Source organism: Salvelinus sp. IW2-2015, linkage group LG13 (genome assembly GCF_002910315.2).
Source record: "Salvelinus sp. IW2-2015 linkage group LG13, ASM291031v2, whole genome shotgun sequence".
NCBI classification, from domain to species: domain Eukaryota; kingdom Metazoa; phylum Chordata; class Actinopteri; order Salmoniformes; family Salmonidae; genus Salvelinus; species Salvelinus sp. IW2-2015.
Window position 1 is genome coordinate 14,493,051 of NC_036853.1, and position 24,733 is coordinate 14,517,783.

Sequence of the window (24,733 nt, forward strand, 5' to 3'; positions counted from 1 at the left end):
CTCCCGCCACGGTAAAGGAGGTGCAGCGATTCTTAAGGTTTGCCAACTACTACCGGAGGTTTATCCGGGGTTTTGGTCAGGTTGCTGCTCCCATTACCTCACTGCTAAAGGGGGGCCCGGTGCGCTTGCAGTGGTCAGGTGAAGCGAACAGGGCTTTTAGGCACCTGAAGGCTTTGTTTACCTCGGTTCCGGTGTTGGCTCATCCGGATCCCTCTTTGCCGTTCATAGTGGAGGTGGACGCATCCGAAGCTGGGATAGGAGCAGTGCTCTCTCAGCGCTCGGGTGCGCCACTGAAGCACCGCCCCTGTGCCTTCTTTTCGAAGAAGCTCAGCCCGGCGGAGGGAAACTATGATGTGGGGGACCGGGAGCTGTTGGCTGTCGTAAAAGCTTTGAAGGCGTGGAGAAATTGTCTTGAGGGGGCTAAACACCCTTTTCTCATCTGGACTGACCATCGCAATCTGGAGTACATCCGGGAGGCGAGGAGACTGAATCCTCGTCAGGCAAGGTGGGCCATGTTTTTCACCCGTTTTGTGTTTACCCTCTCTTATAGACCAGGCTCCCAAATGTTAAGGCAGACGCACTGTCCCGGCTGTATGACACAGAGGAGCGGTTCATGGATCCCACTCCCATACTCCCAGCCTCTTGTTTGGTGGCGCCGGTAGTGTGGGAGCTGGACGCGGACATTGAGCGGGCGTCACGTGCAGAGCCCTCTCCCCCTCAGTGTCCAGCTGGGCGTCTGTACGTTCCGTCTGCTGTCCGCGACCGACTGATCTATTGGGCCCACACGTCACCCTCCTCTGGTCATCCTGGGATAGGTCGGACGGTGCGCTGTCTTGAAGGGAGGTACTGGTGGCCTACTTTAGCTAAGGACGTGAGGATTTACGTTTCCTCCTGCTCAGTGTGCGCCCAGTGCAAGGCTCCTAGACACCTGCCCAGAGGTAAGTTACAACCCTTACCCATTCCACAACGGCCGTGGTCGCACCTGTCGGTGGATTTTTTAACTGATCTTCCACTTTCACAGGGTAACACCACGATCCTGGTCGTTGTGGATTGTTTTTCTAAGTGCTGTCGTCTCCTCCCTTTGCTCGGTCTCCCTGCGGCCTTACAAACTGTGGAGGCCCTGTTTACACACGTTTTCCGGCACTATGGGGTGCCTGAGGATATAGTGTCTGATCGGGGTCCCCAGTTCACGTCAAGGGTCTGGAAGGCGTTCATGGAACGTCTGGGGGTCTCGGTCAGCCTTACCTCAGGTTTTCACCCCAAGAGTAATGGGCAGGTGGAGAGTTAACCAGGATGTGGGTAGGTTTCTGCGGTCTTATTACCAGGACCGGCCGGAGGAGTAGGCGAAGTTCGTGCCATGGGCAGAGATGGCCCAGAACTCGCTCCGCCACTCCTCCACTAACCTTTCTCCCTTTCAATATGTGTTAGGGTATCAGCCGGTTCTGGCTCCTTGGCATCAGAGTCAGACCGAGGCTCCTGCGGTGGACAATTGGTTCTGGCGCGCGGAGGAAACCTGGGAGGCCGCCCACGTCCACCTTCAGCGCGCCACACTACGCCAGAAAGTTTGCGCAGACCGTCACCGCAGTGAGGCCCCAGTGTACGCACCAGGGGACTGGGTCTGGCTCTCGACCCGAAACCTGCCCCTCCGCCTGCCCTGCCGGAAGCTGGGTCCGCGGATTGTGGGGCCGTTTAAGGTACTGAGGAGAGTGAAAGAGGTATGTTATAGGTTACAGCTACCCACTAATTACCGTATTAACCCCTCGTTCCATGTCTCTCCTCAGGCCGGTGGTGGCTGGCCCGCTCCAAGAGGCTGAAGTGCGAGATGTTCCTCCGCCCCCTTTGGACATCGAGGGGGTCCCGGCAAACTCCGTTCGATCCATCTTGGATTCGAGACGTCGGGCGAGGGGCCTTCAGTACCTCGTGGACTGGGAGGGGTACGGTCCGGAGGAGAGATGCTGGGTTCCGGTGGAGGACGTGTTAGATCCTTCCATGCTGCAGGATTTCCACCGTCTCCATCCGGATCGCCCTGTGCCTCGCACTCTGGGTCGTCCCCGAGGCCGGTGTCGACGCGCGTCAGTGTCACGACTTCTGCCGAAGTCGAAGCCTCTCCTTGTTCGGGCGGTGCTCGGCGGTCGACGTCACCGGTCTTCTAGCCATCATTGATCCATTTTTCATTTTCCATTGGTTTTGTCTTGTCTTCCTACACACCTGGTTTCAATCCCACTCATTACCTGTTGTGTATTTAACCCTCTGTTTCCTCTCATGTCTTTGTCAGAGATTGTTTGATGTKYWKYGTGTTGTTTGTATTGGTGCACGACGGGTCCTCGTACCCACTTTGTTTTATTGTTATTATAGTTTTGGAGTTATGTTTTATTTATTGTTATTAAACAACTCCATTACCTTAAGTTTGATTCTCCTGCGCCTGACTTCCCTGACACCTATAAACTCACGACTCTGACACCAGCCTATGGAATAAAAATGTGGCTTTTATTGCGCAATCTAATTCATGCTGAGAAAGAAACATAGTCCTAATGGACACATGCTCAAACTAGCACACTTTTGATATACTTAAAGGGGCAATCTGTAGTTGCTACATACATTTTTGGACTTATAAATCATATATATAGTACCAGTCAAAAGTTTGGACACCTACTCATTCGAGTTTTTCTTTATTTTTTACTATTGTCTACATTGTAGAATAATAGTAAAGATGTCAAAACTATGAAATAACACATATAGAATCATGTAGTAACCCAAAAAAGTGTATTTTATATATAAATATATTTTAGATTCTTCAAAGTAGCCACCCTTTGCCTTGATGACAGTTCTTCACACTCTTGGCATTCTCTCAGATTTCCACGAGCCTAATGTCCATTGCTTGTGTTTCTACGCCCAAGCAAGTGTCTTCTTATTATTGGTGTCCTTTAGTAGTGGTTTCTTTGCAGCAATTCGACAATGAAGGCCTGATTCATGCAGTCTCTTCTGAACAGTTGATGTTGAGATGTGTCTTTTACTTGAACTCTGTGAAGCATGTATTTGGGCTACAATCTGAGGTGCAGTTAACTCTAATTGACTTATTCACTGCCGTAGAGGTAACGCTGGGTCTTCCTTTCCTGTGGCGGTCCTCCTGAGAGCCAGTTTCATCATAGCACTTGATGGTTTTTGTGACTGCACTTGAACAAACTTTCAAAGTTCTTGAAATTTTCCATCTTGACTGATCTCCGTGTCTTAAAGTAATGATGGACTGTCATTTCTCTTTGCTTATTTGAGCTGTTCTTGCCATAATATGGACTTGGTTTGTTACCAAATAGGGCTATCTTCTGTATACCACCCCTACCTTGTCACAACACAAAAGATTGGCTCAAACGCATTAAGAAGGAAAGAAATTCCACAAATTAACATTTAACAAGGCACACCTGTTAATTGAAATTTATTCCACGTGACTACCTCATGAAGCTGGTTGAGAGAATGCCAAGAGTGTGCAAAGCTGTCATTCAAGGCAAAGGGTGGCTACTTTGAAGAATATAAATATAAAATATATTTTGATTTGTTTAACACTTGATTCCATATGTGTTATTTCATAGTTTTGATTTCTTCACTATTATTCTGTAATGTAGAAAATAGTAAAAATAAAGAAAAACCCTGGAATGAGTAGGTGTGTTCAAACTTTTAAATATATATAAAACTCTGCACTGGGCCTTTAAGTCAACAACGTTTTCTATCTGTCCCATGACAAAATGTGTAGAATTGCAGAAAAGTTGCTTGAAAACTGCAACATTTTATTCTAGGGCCAGGAACTTGGTTCATCCTTCCATACACTATTTTGATCTCACTCGATTTGTTCTGATTATGAGCTGGTCCCTAATGAATTTGCAATCACAAAAGGGGTCCTGGGACATAGATGTCTATGATTTGTTCAGATTTGGTCTGGTCGGGACAGGACCAGACATCTATGTTTGGGCCAAATCAAGGCAGGTTCGGACCAGATCAAATCTGAAGCAATTATAGATGTCTATGTTTGGACCGAATATAGGCCAGTCTGTCTGTGGCTGTTGAAATCAAGGCCCATCCGGACTGGGTCTAATCAGAACCAAACATAGACGTCTATGATTGTTCAGATTTGGTCCGGTATGTATTGTACCAAAAATCTACGTCCGTGGACATTGAAATGAAGGCTGCACCCATAAAAGACCAAAAAACTACAGCAATTCCGGACAGGACCAAAAAAAGACGTCCAAAAGACGCGCCGTCGTTCCGTGCTCAGTCAAATCACATGCACCGAATACAACAGGTGTAGTAGACCTTACCGTGAAATGCTTACTTACAAGCTCTTAACCAACAATGCAGTTTTAAGAAAATAAGAGTTGAGAAGATATTTACTTAATAAACTAAAGTTAAAAAAAAGAGTAGAGGTTAGTCGAGATAGTTGAGGTAATATGTACGTATAGGTAGGGGTAAAGATGACTATGCATAGATAATAAGCAGCGAATAGCAGCAGTGTAAAGAAAAGTCAGGGTAGCCGTTTGATACATTTTTCAGAAGTTTTTTGGCTTAGGGTTAGAAGCTGTTGAGGAGCCTTTTGGACCTAGAATTGGCACTCCGTGCTCTGCTTACCTTGCGGTACCAGAGAGAACCATCTATGACTTGGGTGGCTGGAGTCTATGACAATTTTTTGGTCCTTCCTCTGATACCGCCTAGTATAGAGGTCCTGGATGGCAGGAAGCTTAGCCCCAATGATGTACTGGGCCATTTGCATTACCATCTGTAGCACCTTACGGTCAGATGCCGACCAGTTGCCATACCAGGCAGTGATGCAACCGGTCAAGATTCTCTCGATGGTGAAGTTGTGGATCTTTTTAAAGATATGGGGACCCATGCCAAATCTTTTCATTCTCCTGAGGGGAAATAAGCGCTGTCGTTCCCTCTGTCTTGGTATGTTTGGACCATGATAGTTTGTTGGTGATGTGGACACCAAGGAACTTAAAGCTCTCAACCCGCTCCACTACAGCCCCGTCGTTGTGAATGGTGGCGTGTTTGGCCCTCCATTTCCTGTAGTCCACGATCAGCTCCTTTGTCTTGCTCAGGTTGAGGGAAAGGTTGTTGTCCTGGCACCACACTGCCAGGTATCTGACCTCCTCCCTATAGGCTGTCTCATCTTTGTCGGTGATCAGGCCTACCACTGTTTGTGTCATCAGCAAACTTAATGATGGCGTTGGAGTCGTGCTTGGATACGCAGTCATGGGTGAACAGGGAGTACAGGCAGGGACTAAGCACGCACCCCTGAGGGGGCCCCGTGTTGAGGATCAGCGTGGAAGAGGTATTTTTTCCTACCCTTACCACCTGGGGGAGGCCCTTAAGGAAGTCCAGGATCCAGTTGCCGAGGGACATGTTTAGTCCTAGGGTCTTTAGCTTAGCGATGAGCTTTGTGGGCACTATGGTGTTGAACGCTGAGCTGTAGCCAATGAACAGCATTCTCACGTAGTTGTTTCTTTTGTCCAAGTGGGAAAGGGTAGTGTGGCTTGCAATTAAGGTTGCGTCATCTGTGGATCTGTTGGGGCCATATGTGAATTGGAGTTGGTCTAGGATGATGGTGTTGATGTGAGCCATGACCAGCCTTTCAAAGCACTTCATGGCTACAGACGTCAGACGTGAGGTAGTCATTTAGGCAGGTTACCTTGACATTCTTGGGCACAGGGACTATGGTGGTCTGCATGAAACATGTAGGTACAGTGGCTTGCGAAAGTATTCACCATCCTTGGCATTTTTTCCATTTTGTTGCCCTACAACCTGGAATTAAAATGGATTTTCGGGGGGTTTGTATCATTTGACTTACACAACATGCCTACTACTTTGAAGATGCAAAACATTTTTTATTGTGAAACAAACAAGAAATAAACAAAAAAGAAAACAGAAAACTTGAGCGTGCATAACTATTCACCCCCCCCCCCCCCCCCCCAAAGTCAATACTTTGTAGAGCCACCTTTTGCAGCAATTACAGCTGCAAGTCTCTTGGGGTATGGCTCTATAAGCTTGGCACATCTAGCCACTGGGATTTTTGCCCATTCTTCAAGGCAAAACTGCTCCAGCTCCTTCAAGTTGGATGGGTTCCGCTGGTGTGCAGCAATCTTTAAGTCATACCACAGATTCTCAATTGGATTGAGGTCTGGGCTTTGACTAGGCCATTCCAAGACATTTTAATGTTTCTCCTTTAACCACTTGAGTGTTGCTTTAGCAGTATGCTTAGGGTCATTGTCCTGCTGGAAGGTGAACATTCGCCCCAGTCTCAAGTCTCTGGAAGACTGAAACAGGTTTCACACAAGAATTTCCCTGTATTTAGTGCCATCCATCATTCCTTCAATTCTCACCAGTTTCAAAGTCCCTGCCAATGAAAAACATCCCCACAGCATGATGCTGCCACCACAATGCTTCCCTGTGGGGATGGTGTTCTCGGGGTGATGAGATGTGTTGGGTTTGCGCCAGACATAGCGTTTTCCATGATGGCCAAAAAGCTACATTTAACCAGAGTACCTTCTTCCACATGATTGGGGAGTCTCCCACATGTCTTATGGCGATCACCAAACGTGTTTGATTATTTTTTTCTTTAAGCAATGGCTTTTTTTCTGGCCACTCTTCCATAAAGCCCAGCTCTGTGCAGTGTACGGCTTAAAGTGGTCCTATGGACAGATACTCCAATCTCCGCTGTGGAGCTTTGCAGCTCCTTCAGGGTTATCTTTGGTCTCTTTGTTGCCTCTCTGAATAATGCCCTCCTTGCCTGGTCTGTGAGATTTGGTGGGCGGCCCTCTCTTGGCAGGTTTGTTGTGGTGCCATATTCTTATTTTTTTTTAAATAATGTATTTAATGACGCTCCGTGGGATGTTCAAAGTTTCTGAAATGATCCGGATCATTTCAGACCCTGATCTGATCTGTACTTCTGATCTGATCTGTACTTCTGATCTGTACTTCTCCACAACTTTGTCCCTGACCTGTTTGGAGAGCTCCTTGGTCTTCATGGTTCCGCTTGCTTGGTGGGCCTTTCAGAACAGGTGTATATATACTGAGATCATGTGACAGATCATGTGACACTTAGATTGCACACAGGTGGAGTTTATTTAACTAATTATGTGACTTCTGATCTTATTTAGGGGCTTCATAGCAAAGGGGATGAATACATATGCATGCACCGCTTTTCGTTTGAAAGTTTTTGTAATTTTTTGAAACAAGTAATTTTTTTATTTCACTTCACCAATTTGGACTATTTTGTGTATGTCCATTACATGAAATCCAAAATAAAAATCAATTTCAATTACAGGTTGTAATGCAACAAAATAGGAAAAACGCCAAGGGGGATGAATACTTTTACAAGGCACTGTAGTTAGAGGATACATGGCTCCAGGGAACGTTTCCAATACTCCTTGAAAACCGAGGTGGTTTCTTTTATTGGGCCACTGCTCCCAGGAGTGTTGCTGTTTACCCTTTATATCCTGGATCATGCAAACGTTTAGGCCTGCTACTTTTCCAATAAAGTGTTTTTCTATGAATTACAGCTGCCAACACATTTTAAAATATAATGTGACATTGAGAGAATAATTATGTATCTGATTTGATCTTGTTTGTAGGTCCAGCCTGAATAATGAAGAGTAACAAGGATTCTACTTTTTGCGTAAGTTCCTGTATACAAGTCCATCAGAGCAGAACCGGTGTGGGTGTGTGTGTCTGCTCTTTTTCATGCTCATCTGCCACCTTTCCATGCACATCTGTAAGGATATACTTTACCTAAACCCCATCTTCACTTGAGCCCACATTCACATACAACATGTAGGTTGGCTTGAATTAGTGCATAGTGTCTCAGGTATACATGTAAACTGAACTGCAACGTGGAACACGTGTCAGTGCAGTGGTGCTGGCCTGTTTTTTGTTATCCAACGTCATCAGATGACTTATTTTTTCAATAGGTGCTCTACATTTCACAGTATGTTCTTTTTGAGTTGGTCCATGAACTCCAAAAGGGTCAACAAATATTTACTTTCACAGGACAATGTCCTCCACAGACTTGCTGTTCAAATACACAACCAGTGTAATTTAGTTTCATCATTATATTACGGATGCTGAGATGAGAGTGAAATCACCAGAAAGTAGGTGATATAGAGAGTAATAGTAAGATAGTTACTGAAAGAGAATAATGCTGCTCAGAAGCATCACTTCTTGCCTCCCATCTTCAGCAACCATAGACAACCTGTTCTCAGTTGCCAGGGCAGGCAGCTTGGTTCCTGATATCTCTCTGGATGACACACTGCAAAGCTTCCTATCCCTGGACTCAAGTGCTGCTCTCGAACAACATTATGCAGACATTCAGCAACACTTGTCTGCTGAACAACTCACTGTTTTCAACCAGGACCTGACGTCTTTATTGGGGGGGAGCACAAATGTGGCCTTGGGGGGTGTGGGTGTTGTGGCACTAGCCCTGTCTCTACTCTTTGATGTCTTAGCCCACAAGGCAAAAAGGCATGGGGACAGCAAGAATGCTATGGACCCTACCAAAATGATCTATGGAATCAGCAATTCCTCAAGAATTGGGTCCCTCATCAGTGAATACCTGAAGCTGGTCCCTGAGATAGCAAATGACATGAACAAGATGGCGGAGGTGACAGAGCTCTATGACCAGTACCTGAAGTATGAGATGATTGACCATTTTGAGAGGATGACGAACAAGAGACGCATGGGGTCAGTGGCCATGAAACAGTGGCTGTGTGGGGCATCTTTCCACCTGCACATGAGGATCCATGAGATCCGCTTGGGCTCCGTTCCACGAGGCTCAGCAGAAGCACTGCGTCTCTCCTACAAGACTGCGTTCACAAGCCTGGTCAAGCTCTATACAGCCCACCTACGCAAAAATATCCAGGAGATACCACCAGAGCCAGGAACCAACAGCATGCCAGGGCTCCTGGTTGTTGAGCCCCACAATAACGTCACACACAGAGTTCATCACAGTCCCTGTGAGTCCAAGGTCATTGGAGACGCTCTGCTGAACCGGATCATTGCTGCTCAGGAGATTGAAGAGAGCAAAGACTTCTTTCTGCAGTCTGAACATGACTTTTATAAACTGATCAACCAACGGGAAGGTTTTGAATTGCAGAAAAGTAATTCATAGTCAAAAAGAATAGTCACTCATGACTGTAATTAAGGTGATTTAATGTTAGCTGCAATCTGGAAAGTAATGGAATAAAAGTTCATTTAAAGGGTGTAGTGGTAGTATCAAAGGTAGCGGTGAATTTTATATTTTGGGATGGCTAGATAAAGAATGCATTGTGTAACCAGACGCTGAGTCTGTGTCAGCATAAATGTATGTACTGTTTGTGTCTGCACTGAAGTCAGCATCAGTCAATGACCTGATTTTTCATTGGCTGAAAGATTTGCCGACATCTAATAACCCTAGATTCCGCTGTTTGGTTATTAGATGTTTGTCCTAGCCGGGACAATGTCCTTCAGACTCTGAGCCCATCATGTGTTTAAATAAACAGGTAGTATTTGACAGAGTCTTAGGAAAGAGGAGCGTGTGAGACAGACAGCACAGCCCAAACATGGGTAACAAAGCATGCAGTCCATCTTCAGAAACTATAAACTGTCTGTTTGAGGTAGCCAGCCATGCAGGCATCGTTCCTGACATCTCCCTGGACAGAACCCTCACCAACTTCCTATCCCGCAACTCCACTGCTGCTCTGGAACATCAATATGCAGCCATCCAGCAGAACATGTCGGCTGAGCAACTAACAGCCTTTAACCAGGATCTGACATCTGCATTTGGAGGGAGCACCAAGGTGAGCCTGGGAGGTCTGGGTATTGTGGCGCTGGCGCTGTCACTGCTCTTTGAGGTCTTGACTCACCAGATCCATGAGCAAAGGTCATACATGGACCCCATAAGGAGGATCTTTGGAGCGGATTACTCTTCAGAAATCGGCCCTATTGTCAGTGAGTACATAAAGCAAGTTCCTGGTATAGCCAATAATGAGACGAGGATGGCAGAGCTCCTCAAACATTATGACCAGAAGCTTAAACAGGAACTGGATAACTTATATTCAAAGTTGGTCATAGAGAGTAGCATGAGCTCCGCTGGCGTGAAACAGTGGCTGAACGGGGCAGTGTTCCACATGCACATGCGGATCCATAGGTTCCGTCTAACTGCCTTATCAGAAAGCCCTGTAGATGTGCTGAGCCGGTACTATCAACCCAGTATCCCTGGCTTGATAAAGACTTATACAGAGTTCCTACAGAGAAATATTCAGGAGACCCCCTCGTTGACAAAATCCAACGGCATGTCTGGGCTCCTGGTCATTGAACCCTACAGGAACGTCACACACAGAGTTCAACACAGGCCCTGTGAATCCAAGGTCATTGAAGACTTCCTGCTGGCCCGGATCATTGCTGCTCAGGATATTGAGCAGAGTAAATACTTCTTTCTGCGTACTGAAAGTGACTTTGATGATCTGATCAAGCAACGGGGAGATTTTGAGCTGAAGAAATGAATGAATAAAATCATATTTATCGGCATAATGCACAGTGGTAGAAATAAGGATTTTTACTCTTATAGTTGGCTTATTACCTGTAATTAATGTCTACTCATGTTACAAACACAAAAAATATTTGATTACCACATAATAAAGTAACAAAAACTGAGATAAACCAGCATTCATAATATTCTGTAGTGTGGGACTTCGGCACACATACACCCCCCCTGGGTCAAAAGGTCTCTTATTATAACTGCTGCACCGGGCAACAACAAGACTAGCAGATACACTGAGTTTCTCACTGAGTCAATGCGTGTAGTGTACTATGTACTTTTTAATTACATTTTTATTTAACCTTTATTGAACTAGGCAAGTCAGTTAAGAACAAATTCTTATTTTACCGTGACGGCCTACCCCAGCCAAACCCTCCCCTAACCCGGACGACGCTGGGCCAATTGTACGCCGCCCTATGTGCGCCATACAGTGGGTTCCTATTTACAGGGGGTCCTGTGTAAAAAGGGGATGTTGTGTGAGGAGATTGTGGTGATTGGATGTTGGAGGGTTCTGAAGAGGAAGGGTATTAGGAGAGGACCTCTGACAGGTTCATTGATAGTGTTGTAGACTTGTATAACTGTGGTATAGTATTAATGCACTGACCAATCTCATGCATCTGTTTCATACTGTTTCATTCATCTGTTTCATTCTGTTCCTGTTCCTTCTGTACCATCTGGTTAGCTACCTTGAGCTGATAGCTATATCAATTTGTGTGTGTGTGTGTGTGTGTGTGTGTGTGTGTTGGTGTGGTGTGTGTGTGTGTGTGTGTGTGTGGTGTGTTGTGGTGGTGTTGTGTGTGTGTGGTGTGTGTGTGTGTGTGTGTGTGTGTGTGTGTGTGTGTGTGTGTGTGTGTGTGTGGTGTGTGTGTTGTGTGTGTGTGTGTGTGTGGTGTGTGCGCGAGGGTTGCGGTACATTGCATGTGTTGTTGGTGTAGGGGTGCATACTGTGTGTTTATTGCAGCTGTGTGTAGGAATGGGGCGCAGAAATGTTTTTCAACACTATTGTTGCTGCTATCTTAAAGGTCAACCAGCTCCACAGAGAGTCGGCACAGGGCTGTAATTGAAAGGAGAGCAGGTGAGCGGAGCTGCTGTAATGAATAGAGGGCATAAGGCTCCGTCAGCAGGCCCCTGTGCACTCAGTGTCCTGGGAGGAGGTCTGGGAGTATGCCATTTGTTGGAGCAGGCCCCTCGTAATGGGGAGGCAGGGCGTAGGGGAGGAGGCAGGGAGGGAGCAGGCTGGGGAGAAATAGGCATGGGGGTGGTTGTGTGTGGGCAGCCAGCAAATATATAAATATATGTGTAATAGCGCAGATCTGCCAATTAAGGGATGTAATGGGAGCATGTGTGAGGTGTGCTATGAAGACAAGTGGGTGAACTAATGTAAACAGCACGTGTGTGTGTGGTGTGTGTTGTGTGTGTGTGTGTGTGTGTGTGTGTGTGTGTGTGTGTGTGGTGTGTGTGTGTGTGTGTGTTGTGTGTGTGTGTGGTGTGTGTGTGTGTGTGTGTGTGTGTGTGTGTGTGTGTTGTGTGTGTGGATGGGAGTGGGGGAGAGTTTTGTTACCTTGTGCCTGTAGAACAGCTCTTCAGTGCCAACAGTGGGCGTGTGAGGGGAAGATAGCAGGGTTGAGAGGGCAGAGCACAGCAGGGTGTGAGAGGGCAGAGCACAGTGAGTGGTGAGGGGAGAGCACAGTGGGGTGTGAGGGGGCAGAGCGACAGCGGGGTGTGAGGGGGTTTAAAGCACAGCGGGGTGTGAGGGGGCAGAGCACAGCGGGGTGTGAGGGGTTAAAGCACAGCGGGGTGTGAGGGGGCAGAGACAGCAGGGTGTGAGGGGGCAGAGCACAGTGGCGTGTGAGGGGCAGCAAGCACAGTGGCGTGTGAGGGGGCAGAGCACAGTGGTGTGTGAGGGGCCAGAGCGAGGTGTGAGGGGGAGGACACAGTGGGGTGTGAGGGGGCAGAGAACAGCGGGGTATGAGGGGAGAGAACAGCGGGGTGTGAGAGGGAAAGAGCACAGTGGAGTGTGAGGGGCAGAGCAACAGCAGGGTGTGAGAGGGCAGGAAAACAGTGGAGTGTGAGGGGGCAGAGCACAGCGGGGTGTGTGAGGGATTAGAGCACAGCGGGGTGTGAGGGGCAGAGCACAGCAGGGTGTGAGGAGGGCGGGGCACAGTGGAGTGTGAGGGGGCAGAGCACAGCGGGGTGTGAGGGATTAGAGACACAGCGGGTGTGAGGGGCAGAGAACAGCGGGTGTGAGGGGGCAGAGCACAGCGGGTGTGAGGGGTAGAACACAGTGGGGTGTGAGGGGGAAGAGCACTGGCTGTTGGCACACCCTGCCTACATTATTGTGCGGTCTGTCTGTATGCCTGGGCTGCTGAGCTCACAGGCTCTGCCTTCTCCACCCTCATTTAGCGCAGACAGTAAATATTAGTGTATCATTAGTGAGGTCAGCAAGTTAATTGTATATTCTGCAATGCGCAAAATTATTTAACATAAAACATGGAATATATGTATACATATTACATTAAATGCAACACTCTATGCATTTTAGACACTATTATTCTTATACTCAAATTAATATAAACAACATGAAATGTTCTAAATTTTTGTAAATACTTATCATATTAATTCAATTTGATTCTAGAAAATAGCAGCAAGTACATTGAAGGTGGCACACAATTAATATTCATGCTGGCAACCCATTATCAAGGTTGTTTGTATAGGGAAAGGGAAAGGTATAGAGGACATCAGTGGTAGAAAATGATGATTTATACTCTTATAGTTGGCTTATGGCCTGTAATTATGGAATACTCATGTTACAAACACAAATGATAATAATTGAATTACCAAGAAGAAAGTAACAAACATTCAAACTAACCAGCATTCTCAATGTTCTGTAGTGTGTGGTAATGCACACACACACACACACACACACACACACACACACACACACACACACACACACACACACACACACACACACACACAAACATTATTCTCTTCCTCAGGTGAAGAAGGCTAAACGTGATTGATTGGCTGGCGAAGTGGTCTTTCCCCTGTGATCCAACCGCAGGGTCATAAGATCTCATATTATAACTACTGCACTACTACCAACATAAATCCAAACCATTTCATAGGCTAACAGTTTTCGCTTCAATGCACCCGTTCAAAATTCATATGCAGAGCCATGATGACACAGTAATGGACACAGTTGTTGGAAAATACTCTTAAATCCGCCATAGTCTCTTACAGAACATAAACCATTCATAAATCTATGAGCCTACTTAATCAACGAGTTGGTCTATCGTAAAGGAAGGCAGATATGCATTGATTCAGTCGCTGTCCTGCATGTGATGGGTTTTATTCTCATCAAATAGAGATATTACAGGTGACAATTCAGTATATCACGATGGGCTATGGAAATAACTATGCATGATAACTATGCATGTTTTATGACTATGCATAGCCATAAAACATCATGGACTGCTTAGATTTATGGAATAGGATGAGAAATAAAGGGTAAATGCAATCACATTATCTACATAGACTATTTATCACTGACATTAATCTGATTAAAAACAGCTAGCAGGTGAAACTGTGCATGCAGTACTTTCTCTGGACCACTAGTCGTTGCTCTTTCCCTGCAGTATGAGCGCAAAGGCTACATAGGGGGCTTTTCAGTAGTTTGAAAATGTTAGTAGGACTCTGAGCGGGTCCTCTGCTGGGATTGGTTTGAGATCCACTATCTTCTTTCCGTGATTGGCCAAGAGGTGTTCAAGGGGTGTGAGAAGTGGTGTGGAGGGGAGGGGGCCCAAGGTCTTTCTCGCATCCGGCTTCACCTATTCCCTTCGTGCCACAAGCCTCCAAGTATTAGGTTTTCATACACTGCGTACAGTACGGTTTGAAATGTGACTCAAAATAAGCACTGGTGGAATACTATTCTGTGGCAGCTGAAGGACTTGTGTTTACACCTTTTTGAAAGGGAGAGGAAAGGCAGACCACCTTTGCCATGCCAGTGGATTTCTTTGCGATTTTATGCGTGATTGCTACGGTTTACGCAGTGGAAGGTAAATTATAGGAGTTTCTCTTTTTTAGTTATGATATTGTATTGCTATGTGTGAGCGCGTTTGAACGCAATGTGTTACATAAACATGGTTATTGTAAGCACGTGGATGTATTATTTTCTAAAGGTATGGAAAGCTATTAGGATCTTAGATGGGATAACTTTGGAGCTGGTTCCGTGGCGCCTCTGATGGATGCAGGGCAGGCAGAGGTACCCAGGTTCGAGGGTGGGTTTTTCCTACCACTACCACCAGACGATGGTGGACTTTCACTTTTGGGTCACACATTCCCTTCAATCATACCTTCAATCATTAGACTACAAGAGGAACATTGAATCCATTTATTATTGATATATATATAGTATGTATCATCTTTTCTTTATAGGCTTCAATTGGTTAATTGTGTTCAATTAATGACCAATCATTAAATGCCGCGGGGCAATTAAATGTTAATGCAACTATCTGTAGGCCTAGTACACCAATTATTTACACCAATATGATTTGATATGACATTACCTCCCCGAAATATAGGCTAGTGGAGATGAGGGACGCGTGCTACAGCCAGTCCCCGGCACCCTGGTGAAGGATATGCAGTCAGTCAGTGCGCCATGGAATATTTCATTCGGGTCATGTTTTAGATAAGTGACAGGCATTGTACCTATAATGATTTATTTATTTGACTATATCCCCCTAAACCTCCATAAATGATGACTTCACTGAATCCCATTTTGATGTGGAGCTGTGCCTGTCAAGAAGTTAGCGAATGCTATCTGTTCGACACACTGTATTATGAGATACGTTTTCTTCAGATTTGCGGGGTTTGTTCCTCTCATGTTAACGATTGTCTGGTTTTCAAAAAAATAAAAAACTTTAATGTGGATTTTGTCTATATGGATGTTTTTGAGTAGGCTACTCTGGAAGAATCCACAGGTCGGGCTGGTCTCACCAGGTTTATTGATATACCTAGACGCTCTCAGTGAATCATCATCAGCTATGGATCTGGTAAATAGCATAGCAAACGCCAACCTGGACCCAGGGGTAGACATAACATAGTAAACTAAATATGGGACACTCCAATTAGTACAATATTTTATTTTTCAGTATAGTATGTATTAATTTGTGGATGTCCATCATCCTTTTTTTTAATGTGTTACGAATTACAATTCTTATGATATGTTGCTAATTGCAATTTGAACAATATGTTACGAATTGCAATTTGTACAATATGTTCAGAATTTCATAAATGTATATGTTCGGAATTCCAATTTGTTGGGGCTAATGTTATCTAGGTGGCTAAGCTAGGAGGCTAATGTTAGCTAGGTTAGGGCAGGGGTGGGCAATTCCAGTCCTCAAGGGCCTGATTGGTGTCACAGTTTTGCCCCAGCCCCAGCTAACATACCTGACTCCAATAATCACCTAATCATGATATTCAGTTTAGAATGCAATTTGATAAAATCAGATGTGTTTGCTAGGGATGGAGTTCCCTGGCCTAGGAATTAGGTTAAAGGGTTAAGGTTAGGGTTAGGGGAAGGGTTAGCTAACATGCTAAGTAGTTTCAAAGTAGCTACAAAGTAGTAAGAAGTTGCGAAGTGGCTAATGAGCTAATATGCTAAAGTTGTCTGTGATGAGATTCAAACACATTCGCGTTGTACGCTTACTCATCCACGCGTTATTTGCCTTGACCAACTCAGTGGCCTTATGTTTAGAGTGTCCACCCTGAGATTGGAAGGTTGGGAGTTCAATCCCTGGCTGAATTGCACCAAAGTCTGTAAAAATTGGACCCATTGCGTCTCAGCTTGGCACTCCGCATTAATGAGTTTGATTGGTGGTAAGGCCCTGCGATAGACTGGCGTCCTGTTCAGGAGGGTGTATTTGTATATTAAGCTGCCTCACGCTACAGAAACAGGAGATAGGATCCTGCTCCTAAGAGCCATTCTGGCTCGTGCAAGGCTACTTACTTACTTACATCCACCCAAACCAACCACCCTACTTTTGTTTTTGCCTTAAGTAACCTTCTGTCTTTATGTAACCATACCAAATGCAACGTATCATACTAGAATGATTTGACCAAGATTACACTTACTATGTTACGCCTAGACTATGAGACCAGGCTGCCAACATGCATCAGTGGTGACGTCAATGGTGGTGACCAATGACTGTCCATTGGGAACAAATCGAATGCTCTTGTCTCGGGTTTTTAAAGGTTTCTTATAGATCAATGCACTGATATACACCATGGTTAGAAAAAACCCTGTATCAAATATTTAATCTTTGATTTGATACAATATTTCACAGCAGATTTTTGGAAAGGCTAAACGAGTGACCTACCTAACCTGTACTCAGTATGTGGACTAGGGTTGACTGGTCATATAGTGAGGCCCCTTACCATTTGCCTGGCTATGACAATAACCTGACTAATCCTTGGGCCGGACCCAATAGAGGACTGCTTAGTTCACCTATTAGTGGCCAGGCCCCATGAATGAGTTGGCCAATGTTTAGGCAGTCATTGTCATTAAATATCCACAGCTTGCTTTGACAATCTATCCATAAACAATGCATATCAGTGAATCAGTGAATTGCCCTGGCTTTGTCAATGAGCTGGCCCAAGCTTTATTTGGCCTTGTCAAGGATTGGGTATGGTGTGGCCAATCAGGCCAGTCCTTTTGTAGGACTTCCTCTAACCGATCCTCTGTGTCCTAATTAAAACTGGTGCCTGTTGCAGGCAAATTGCTGCCTAATGAACTGGTTGATTAAGTAATTAAACAAGCCTCTGTTTATGGGAAACAACTTTATAGTGATGATTGGTCCAGAGCATAACTCTCACAACCTTACAACAGTGACGGTCTCACAGGCAGTCGGTGTGGTGCTCTCTGCTTCGCTTCATTCTCTCCCTACCATACCATTGGATCTTCAATTCTCTTCTCCCTCTCTTCGTCTGTCCTTTTATTCTCCACAGTTAATTGTGTGAATATTTCAACATGTCTTCTGAATTCAGATGACACCAAAAACCCAAACAATCAAGTGCTCTGATCTAATCCGCAGTGTGTTTTAATGAGTCTTTTCCTTGTCGTCTTTCTTCATTCCTCTTTTCATCTTTTGCTCTCCTCATCCTCCCTCCTTTTCCCTTTCACTGTATCTGCATATTTCTCTCACTAACTGTCCATTTGTATTCTATTCATTTCCCTCTTTTCTCTCATGTTCCCGCTATCACCCTGTGTTTTAATGAGCTTGCATGTAAGACATTAATTATTACCTAGCCTTCAATAAATTGACAATATCCCCTAGCTTGTTAATGCTGCCTCTACTTAAAACCATAACTCCCAGGCCTAGCCTTATCTTGACTCCCTCTGAAAAACTCTAACCCTGGCCCCAAGCCTGTTGGAAAAGGGACAGAGAGGAGAGAATGAAAGAGGGAGAGAGGTGGTGAGTTAGTGAGGGATGTGGATTGTGTAAGTTACTGAGTGAGTGTCATTGGCTGTGGTGGCGGTGCTGGGGTGGCATTGGGGGCCCCTCCCTTCCTCCCTGACACAGGCTAATGAGAGAGGCCCCTGATCCTGGTTGGCTTTGGAAAGGGGGGCTTAGCATACGGGTACAGGGGCCTTATGTCCGTACAAAGAATCATTGTTATGTCTGCATGGACCTGCGCCAGGGCCTGTTTCCTCTCTCTCCTCTCTCTCTCTCTCTCTCTCTCTCTCTCTCTCTCTCTCTCTCTGTGTCCTTTATTCATCTTTTCTTCTTTCACTTAAAGTCTTCAGCAGCATCACCTCCTGGTGAAGGCGAACAGAGCTCCCTGTGTGCCTCACAGCCCCCCGGCTAAAAGACTAATTGGTTTTTGTTTTGATATTGTGTTTGAAGTTTGAATGTCTGTGATTATGGACTTTGCTTTGTGTTTTTTAAACATTCTATTATTACATTGAATAGTAGTCAATATACATGTTTACAAAGGGACAACAGAGGAGAGGGTTAGACCAAAGGAGGAGGAAATTAGGTAGGTAGGGTAGGTAAGAGTTGTAGGGCTTAAGTCTCCCTCTCGGTCTCTCTCTCTCTCTCTTTTTCCTTTGCCTTTATAATTGTGGACCAGGCAGGCCTAAATACGTTGGTGTTTCACGCCATCCTATTTCTGTCCTTTCCCTTTAGGCACCCTTCAAGACAAGGGTGCCTCATCTCTAATGTCATGCTAGTCCTGGTCCACAAAGGTCATAGGTCAAATGAAGGATTGCTCAGTGAATGTCCATATGACTGCAAGAGCCATAAAACAAATGCTAGAAACTATGATTCACCCAGAGCACATTATACAGCAGAATTTTATTAGCTGCTTTTCAGGAATGCTCAGGCACTGTTCTGTTCTTATATTCTATCTATGGTATCTCTGTTGAGCATGCCCTTTTCCCCTCTCATAGAAATGAGAGCAAGGGACAGCAGATTTGCGGTAGAAACAGAGGGAGGAAAAGTTTTGAACGAGGGAAAAAAGTGTGTAGGAATGTGGAAGGTGATAGAGTGAGGAAGTTGTTAATGACCTTGCTCCCCCTCTCCCCTCTTAGTCTCTGCAGTTGACGCTGACGTAAACTGAAAAAAAGCATTTTCAGGTAATTAGGTATTGATTTTTAAGAAGCAGGAGTACTGAAAAAAGAACGCAACAGCCCTCTTCTTCTCTGCCCTCCTTTCCTCTTCGATACTGGAGTGAGCAGCAGAGTTAGACTGGCTGTCAATCTTGGCTGCAGGGCCAGCCTAGTGGGAAGAGAAAGGGTTCAGCAACTAGTGATGCAAAGTCTGGTTTAGACCAAGCACCCCCACCCCCAAACATCTTCCCGTGGCTATGTATGGAATCACTCAATATTTTTTTTTTTTAAGTGTTCCCATCTGGGTGAGAGTCTATCCAGTTGCTAGTGCAGTGGAGGGCCAATCTGTACTTCTGTCTTTCCTATTTGCATTCAGATGTCTAGTAATGTAGATTAACAGGAATTAAATGATGTGTCATTGCTGTTTTAGTGGACAATGCTGATCATGTGATTTTCAGCCTGCTTGTCTTGTAAGGATAGAGACGGACTCCCTGTGGGTGTGAACATGGACTCACTTTGCCACCCAGTTCATTCCCTCATGATTCACAGCCTCGTTATTTTAATATGTGCATCAAAGTTGCAGCCCTTATTTCCTTTTTAAACCCAGGAAACAATGCCATAAAGCTGTTACGTACCTCGTGAATCTTCCTGAGTGGCCATTGTAGATCCCTATTAGAGCCTTAAATGCTTTGTTTTGGGTTTATGACCTCAGGGGTGTACTTATTTTGACTTCAGAGAGAGTGAGAGATAGAGGGAGAAGAAGGAGAGAGAAATTATAGCTGTCAGAATTCTGGCACTATTGTTGATGTCTCTTATTAGTCTGTGTATGGAACAACACAGGAGAAGAAAGACATCTGAACATTACAAATTTGAATTAACAGCCCAATCTTTGATGTATTTCTTATCCTATTGCAAATCCACAGGGCAATAGGGTGATTTGACTGTTTTGGGCACTTGGTGATCAATAAGCTATAGGGGAGATATTGGGGTGCCAATTACCTTGTTGTTAGGGTTGATTTAACAACATCAGGATAAAATGTAATTCCCTCAAGGATAGATATCACATCCACGTTTAAAATGGATTGACAGATGTGCCCTTTTTACCCCTTTTATTTTTTTATTTCACCTTTATTTAACCAGGTAGGCCAGTTGAGAACAAGTTCTCATTTACAACTGCGACCTGGCCAAGATAAAGCAAAGCAGTGCGACAAAAACAACACAGAGTTACACATTAACAAACGTACAGTCAATAACACAATAGAAAAATCTATGTACAGTGTGTGCAAATGTAGAAGAGTAGGGAGGTAGGCAATAAATAGGCCATAGAGGCTAAATAATTACAATATAGCATTAACACTGGAGTGATAGATGTGTAGATGATGATGTGCAAGTAGAGATACTGGGGTGCAAAAGAGCAAGAGGATAAATAACAATATGGGGATGAGGTAGTTGGGTGTGCTATTTACAGATTGGCTGTGTACAGGTACAGTGATCGGTAAGGTGCTCTGACAGCTGATGCTTAAAGTTAGAGAGGGAGATATAAGACTCCAGCTTCAGTGATTTTTGTAATTTGTTCCAGTCATTGGCAGCAGAGAACTGGAAGGAAAGGCGGCCAAAGGAAGTGTTGGCTTTGGGGATGACCAGGGAAAAATACTTGCTGGAGCGTGTGGTACGGGTGGGTGTTGCTATGGTGACCAGTGAGCTGAGATAAGGCAGGGCTTTACCTAGCAAAGACTTATAGATGACCTGGAGCCAGTGGGTTTGGCGACGAATATGTAGTGAGGGCCAGCCAACGAGAGCATACAGGTCGCAGTGGTAGATAGTATATGGGGCAGAAATTGGTTGAAGAGCATGTATTTAGTTTTACTAGAATTTAAAAGCAGTTGGAGGCCATGGAAGGAGTGTTGTATTTCAGTGAAACTCGTTTGGAGATTTATTAACACAGTGTCCAAAGAAGGGCCAGATGTATACAAAATGGTGTCGTCTGCGTAGAGGTGGATCAGAGAATCACCAGCAGCAAGAGCAACATCATTGATATATACAGAGAAAAGAGTCGGCCCGAGAATTGAACCCTGTGGCAACCCCATAGAGACTGCCAGAGGTCCGGACAACAGGCCCTACGATTTGACACACTGAACTCTATCTGAGAAGTAGTTAGTGAACTAGGCGAGGCGGTCATTTGAGAAACCAAGGCTGTTGAGTCTGCCGATAAGAATGCAGTGATTGACAGAGTCGAAAGCCTTGGCTGGGTCGATGAAGAGGGCTGCACAGTACTATCTTTTATCGATGGCGGTTATGCTATCGTTTAGGATCTTGAGTGTGGCTGAGGTGCACCCATGTCCAGCTCGGAAACCAGATTGCATAGTGGAGAAGGTACGGTGGTATCGAAGATTTTAGAAAGGCTGGGCAGGATATAGGTCTATAACAGTTTGGGTCTAGAGTGTCTCCCCCTCTCTTTGGGGATCTCAGATGATACGAAAGAGAGGTTGAACAGGCTAGTAATAGAGTTGCAACAATTTTGGCTGATCATTTTAGAGAGGGCCCATATTGTCTAGCCCAGCTGATTTGTAGGGGTCCAGATTTTGCAGCTCTTTCAGAACATCAGCTGTCTGGATTTGGGTGAAGAAGGGGGGGGGGGGGGGGGGGGAGGCGTTCCTAACTGCCTGAGTATATTGGGTCCTGACTTCCCTGAAAAGATGCATATCGCGGGGGCTATTGCAGAATGCCACAGGATGTTTTTGTGCTGGTCAAGGGCAGTCAAGTCTGGGGTGAACCAAGGGCTATCTACTGATGGGATGAGGTCAATATCCTTCCAGGATACCCGGGCCAGGTCGATTAGAAAGACCTGCTCGCTGAAGTGTTTTAGGGAGCGTTTGACAGTGATGAGGGGTGGTCGTTTGACCGCAGACCCATTACGCATGCAGGCAATGAGGCAGTGATTGCTGAGATCCTGGTTGAAGACAGCAGAGGTGTATTTAGAGGGCAAGTTGGTCAGGATGATATCTATGAGGGTGCCCATGGTTACGGATTTAGGGTTGTACCTGGTAGGTTCCTTGATAATTTGTGTGAGATTGAGGGTATCTAGTTTAGATTGTAGGACGGCCGGGGTGTTAAGCATGTCCCAGTTTAGGTCACCTAACAGTACGAACTCTGAAGATAGATGGGGGGCAATCAATTCACATATGGTGTCCAGGGCACAACTGGGGACTGAAGGGGGTCTGTAACAAGTGGCAACGGTGAGATACTTGTTTCTGGAAAGGTGGATTTTTAAAAGTAGAAGTTCGAATTGTTTGGGCACAGACCTGGATAGTATGACAGAACTCTGCAGGCTATCTCTGTAGTAGATTGCAACTCCACCCCCTTTGGCAGTTCTATCTTGTCGGAAAATGTTATAGTTAGGGATGGAAATGTCAGAATTTTTGGTGGCATTCCTAAGCCAGGATTCAGACACGGCTAGGACATCAGGGTTGGCGGAGTGTGCTAAAGCAGTGAATAAAACAAACTTAGGGAGGAGGCTTCTAATGTTAACATGCATGAAACCAAGGCTTTTATGGGTAAAGAAGTCAACAAATGAGAGCTCCTGGGGAATAGGAGTGGTGCCTGGGGCTGCAGGGCCTGGGTTAGCTTCTACATCATCAGAGTAGGAGTAGGATAAGGGTACGGCTAAAGGCTATAAGAACTGGTCGTCTAGTGTCGTTCGGAACAGAGAGTGAAAAGAGCAGATTTCTGGGCGCGGAAGAATAGATTCAAGGCATAATGTACAGAAAAGAGTATGGTACGATGTGAGTACAGTGGAACAGTAAACCTAGGTATTGAGTGACGATGAGAGAGGTTTTGTCTCTAGAGGCACCAGTTAAGCCAGGTGAGATCACCGCATGTATGGGGGGTGGAACAAAAGGGCATATTTTTGACAGGGCTAGGGGCTCTACAGTGAAATAAGACAATCACTAACCAAAACAGCAATAAACAAGGCATATTGACATTAGGTAGAGGCATGTGTAGCCGAGTGATCATAGGGTCCAGAGAGTTGCAATAGATGAGTCAGGGAGCCAATTCAGTAGTCGCTACTACGCTAGGCTAGCTGTAGACACGGCGATTCAGACAGCTAGCGGGCCGGGGCTAGCAGATGGGCCTCCGGTGACGTAGCTAGTTACCTGGCTAGCTTCTGATGGGGGTTCCGGTTCTAAAGTATAAAGATAGCAGATCCGAACCACATTGGGTGAGGCGGGTTGCAGGAGAGTACATTCAGTCTGTAGATGGAAAGTGAGATTCAAATATATATTTACAAAATATATACGAAGAAAACAATAAATACACGGGACAGGACGGGACAAGACAAAAAAAAAACGTCCGACTGCTGCGCCATCTTGGATCCCTGCCTCTCAACATGCAACATCACTCATGTTTAATACATGTTCGTTATAGTCCTATCATTCCTCATTTAACTGACAGCTGACCTCACCAAGGGCACTGCTTCCTGCTTATAATTATGTGTGACATTAGTTCTTATTCATGAGGAGAGGTCATCACTCATTTACTCTATCACTTCAACATCCACTGCATGATGTGGTTGAAAAACATGGTTAGAAGAATTGAGCTGTCTTGATTTCACACCTAGGGCTGTGACGGTCATGGCATTTTGGATGACGGTTATTTGTTAGTCAAATGACCACGGTCACCATAATATCGTTGAAATAGCAACAACAACAAAAAATCGGTATACAATTAATGTGCACATTTTCTCCTCTCCTCCGCTCCTAACTGTCACAGATTGTGTCCTGTTTTGGTAGTCCATTCAGTAGGTGCATGTACAGTATTTCATGATACTGGAACAAGGAGCAACAAAGTTTCATCACGTTGTTAAAGTCCATGTTACCACAGAAACGGACTCAACCACATGTCAGCTGCAGCCATCTTCAGTCAGCTGTTTGTTCCACAACACAAAATTAGAATACTGGCTAGTTTTGCCTCCTCTCGTCTCTCCTTATATCGTCTGTTAGATGTGAATCAGTCTTACTTTTACTTGACTGCTTTTGGGTAAAGTTTGCCGACTCATAAAAAACGTTTAAAAAAAACTGTTATGACTTGTATTTTATTTTCATGATGGTCTTCATCCCTATTGGTCGGTTACGCGATTATACAATTACCGTGCCAGCACAATATCACACCCAAGAGCACACAACACCAGTTAGTGTGTGGAGTTATAGACTGAAGCCTACTTTCTTTCTCTGACTTATTTTTGTCAGTGTACACCTTACTGCAGTTGAATGCAATACAAAAACAAAGACCATCCAGAAGATGAAGTCCCTTTGCTGATGTTTTTCTGCACCGAGAAATAGAAAACACCGGTAGAGACAAAAGCGATCTGAAGAGCTGAACCACCCAACCTCCCTCTGCAATTTGCATAGCGAACATGATTTGATGGCTTTGATTTCAAAATAGATGATTGCGTTTGAAGAACAAAAGGCAAATGGGCATTTTAAAGAAAGGGTTCTTTGTTTCTAGCATGAAGCAACTTCAGTACTCTTTTTCTTTTTGGTATTTTAATATACTTATTAATGTGCTGG

At 45.0% G+C, this 24,733-nt stretch overlaps 1 protein-coding gene across 1 annotated transcript in view; it reads left to right on the forward strand.

Moving 5' to 3' along the window:
• Nucleotides 1-12,975: 12,975 nt before the first annotated feature.
• The window catches only part of LOC111971844 (ephrin type-B receptor 1), a 170,218-nt gene continuing 158,460 nt past the window's right edge, over nucleotides 12,976-24,733 (forward strand). The window contains exon 1 of the mRNA XM_070446360.1: nucleotides 12,976-14,613. Coding sequence (XP_070302461.1) covers nucleotides 14,556-14,613 — 58 coding nt within the window. The 5' untranslated portion in view covers nucleotides 12,976-14,555. The remainder of the gene's footprint in view (nucleotides 14,614-24,733) is intronic.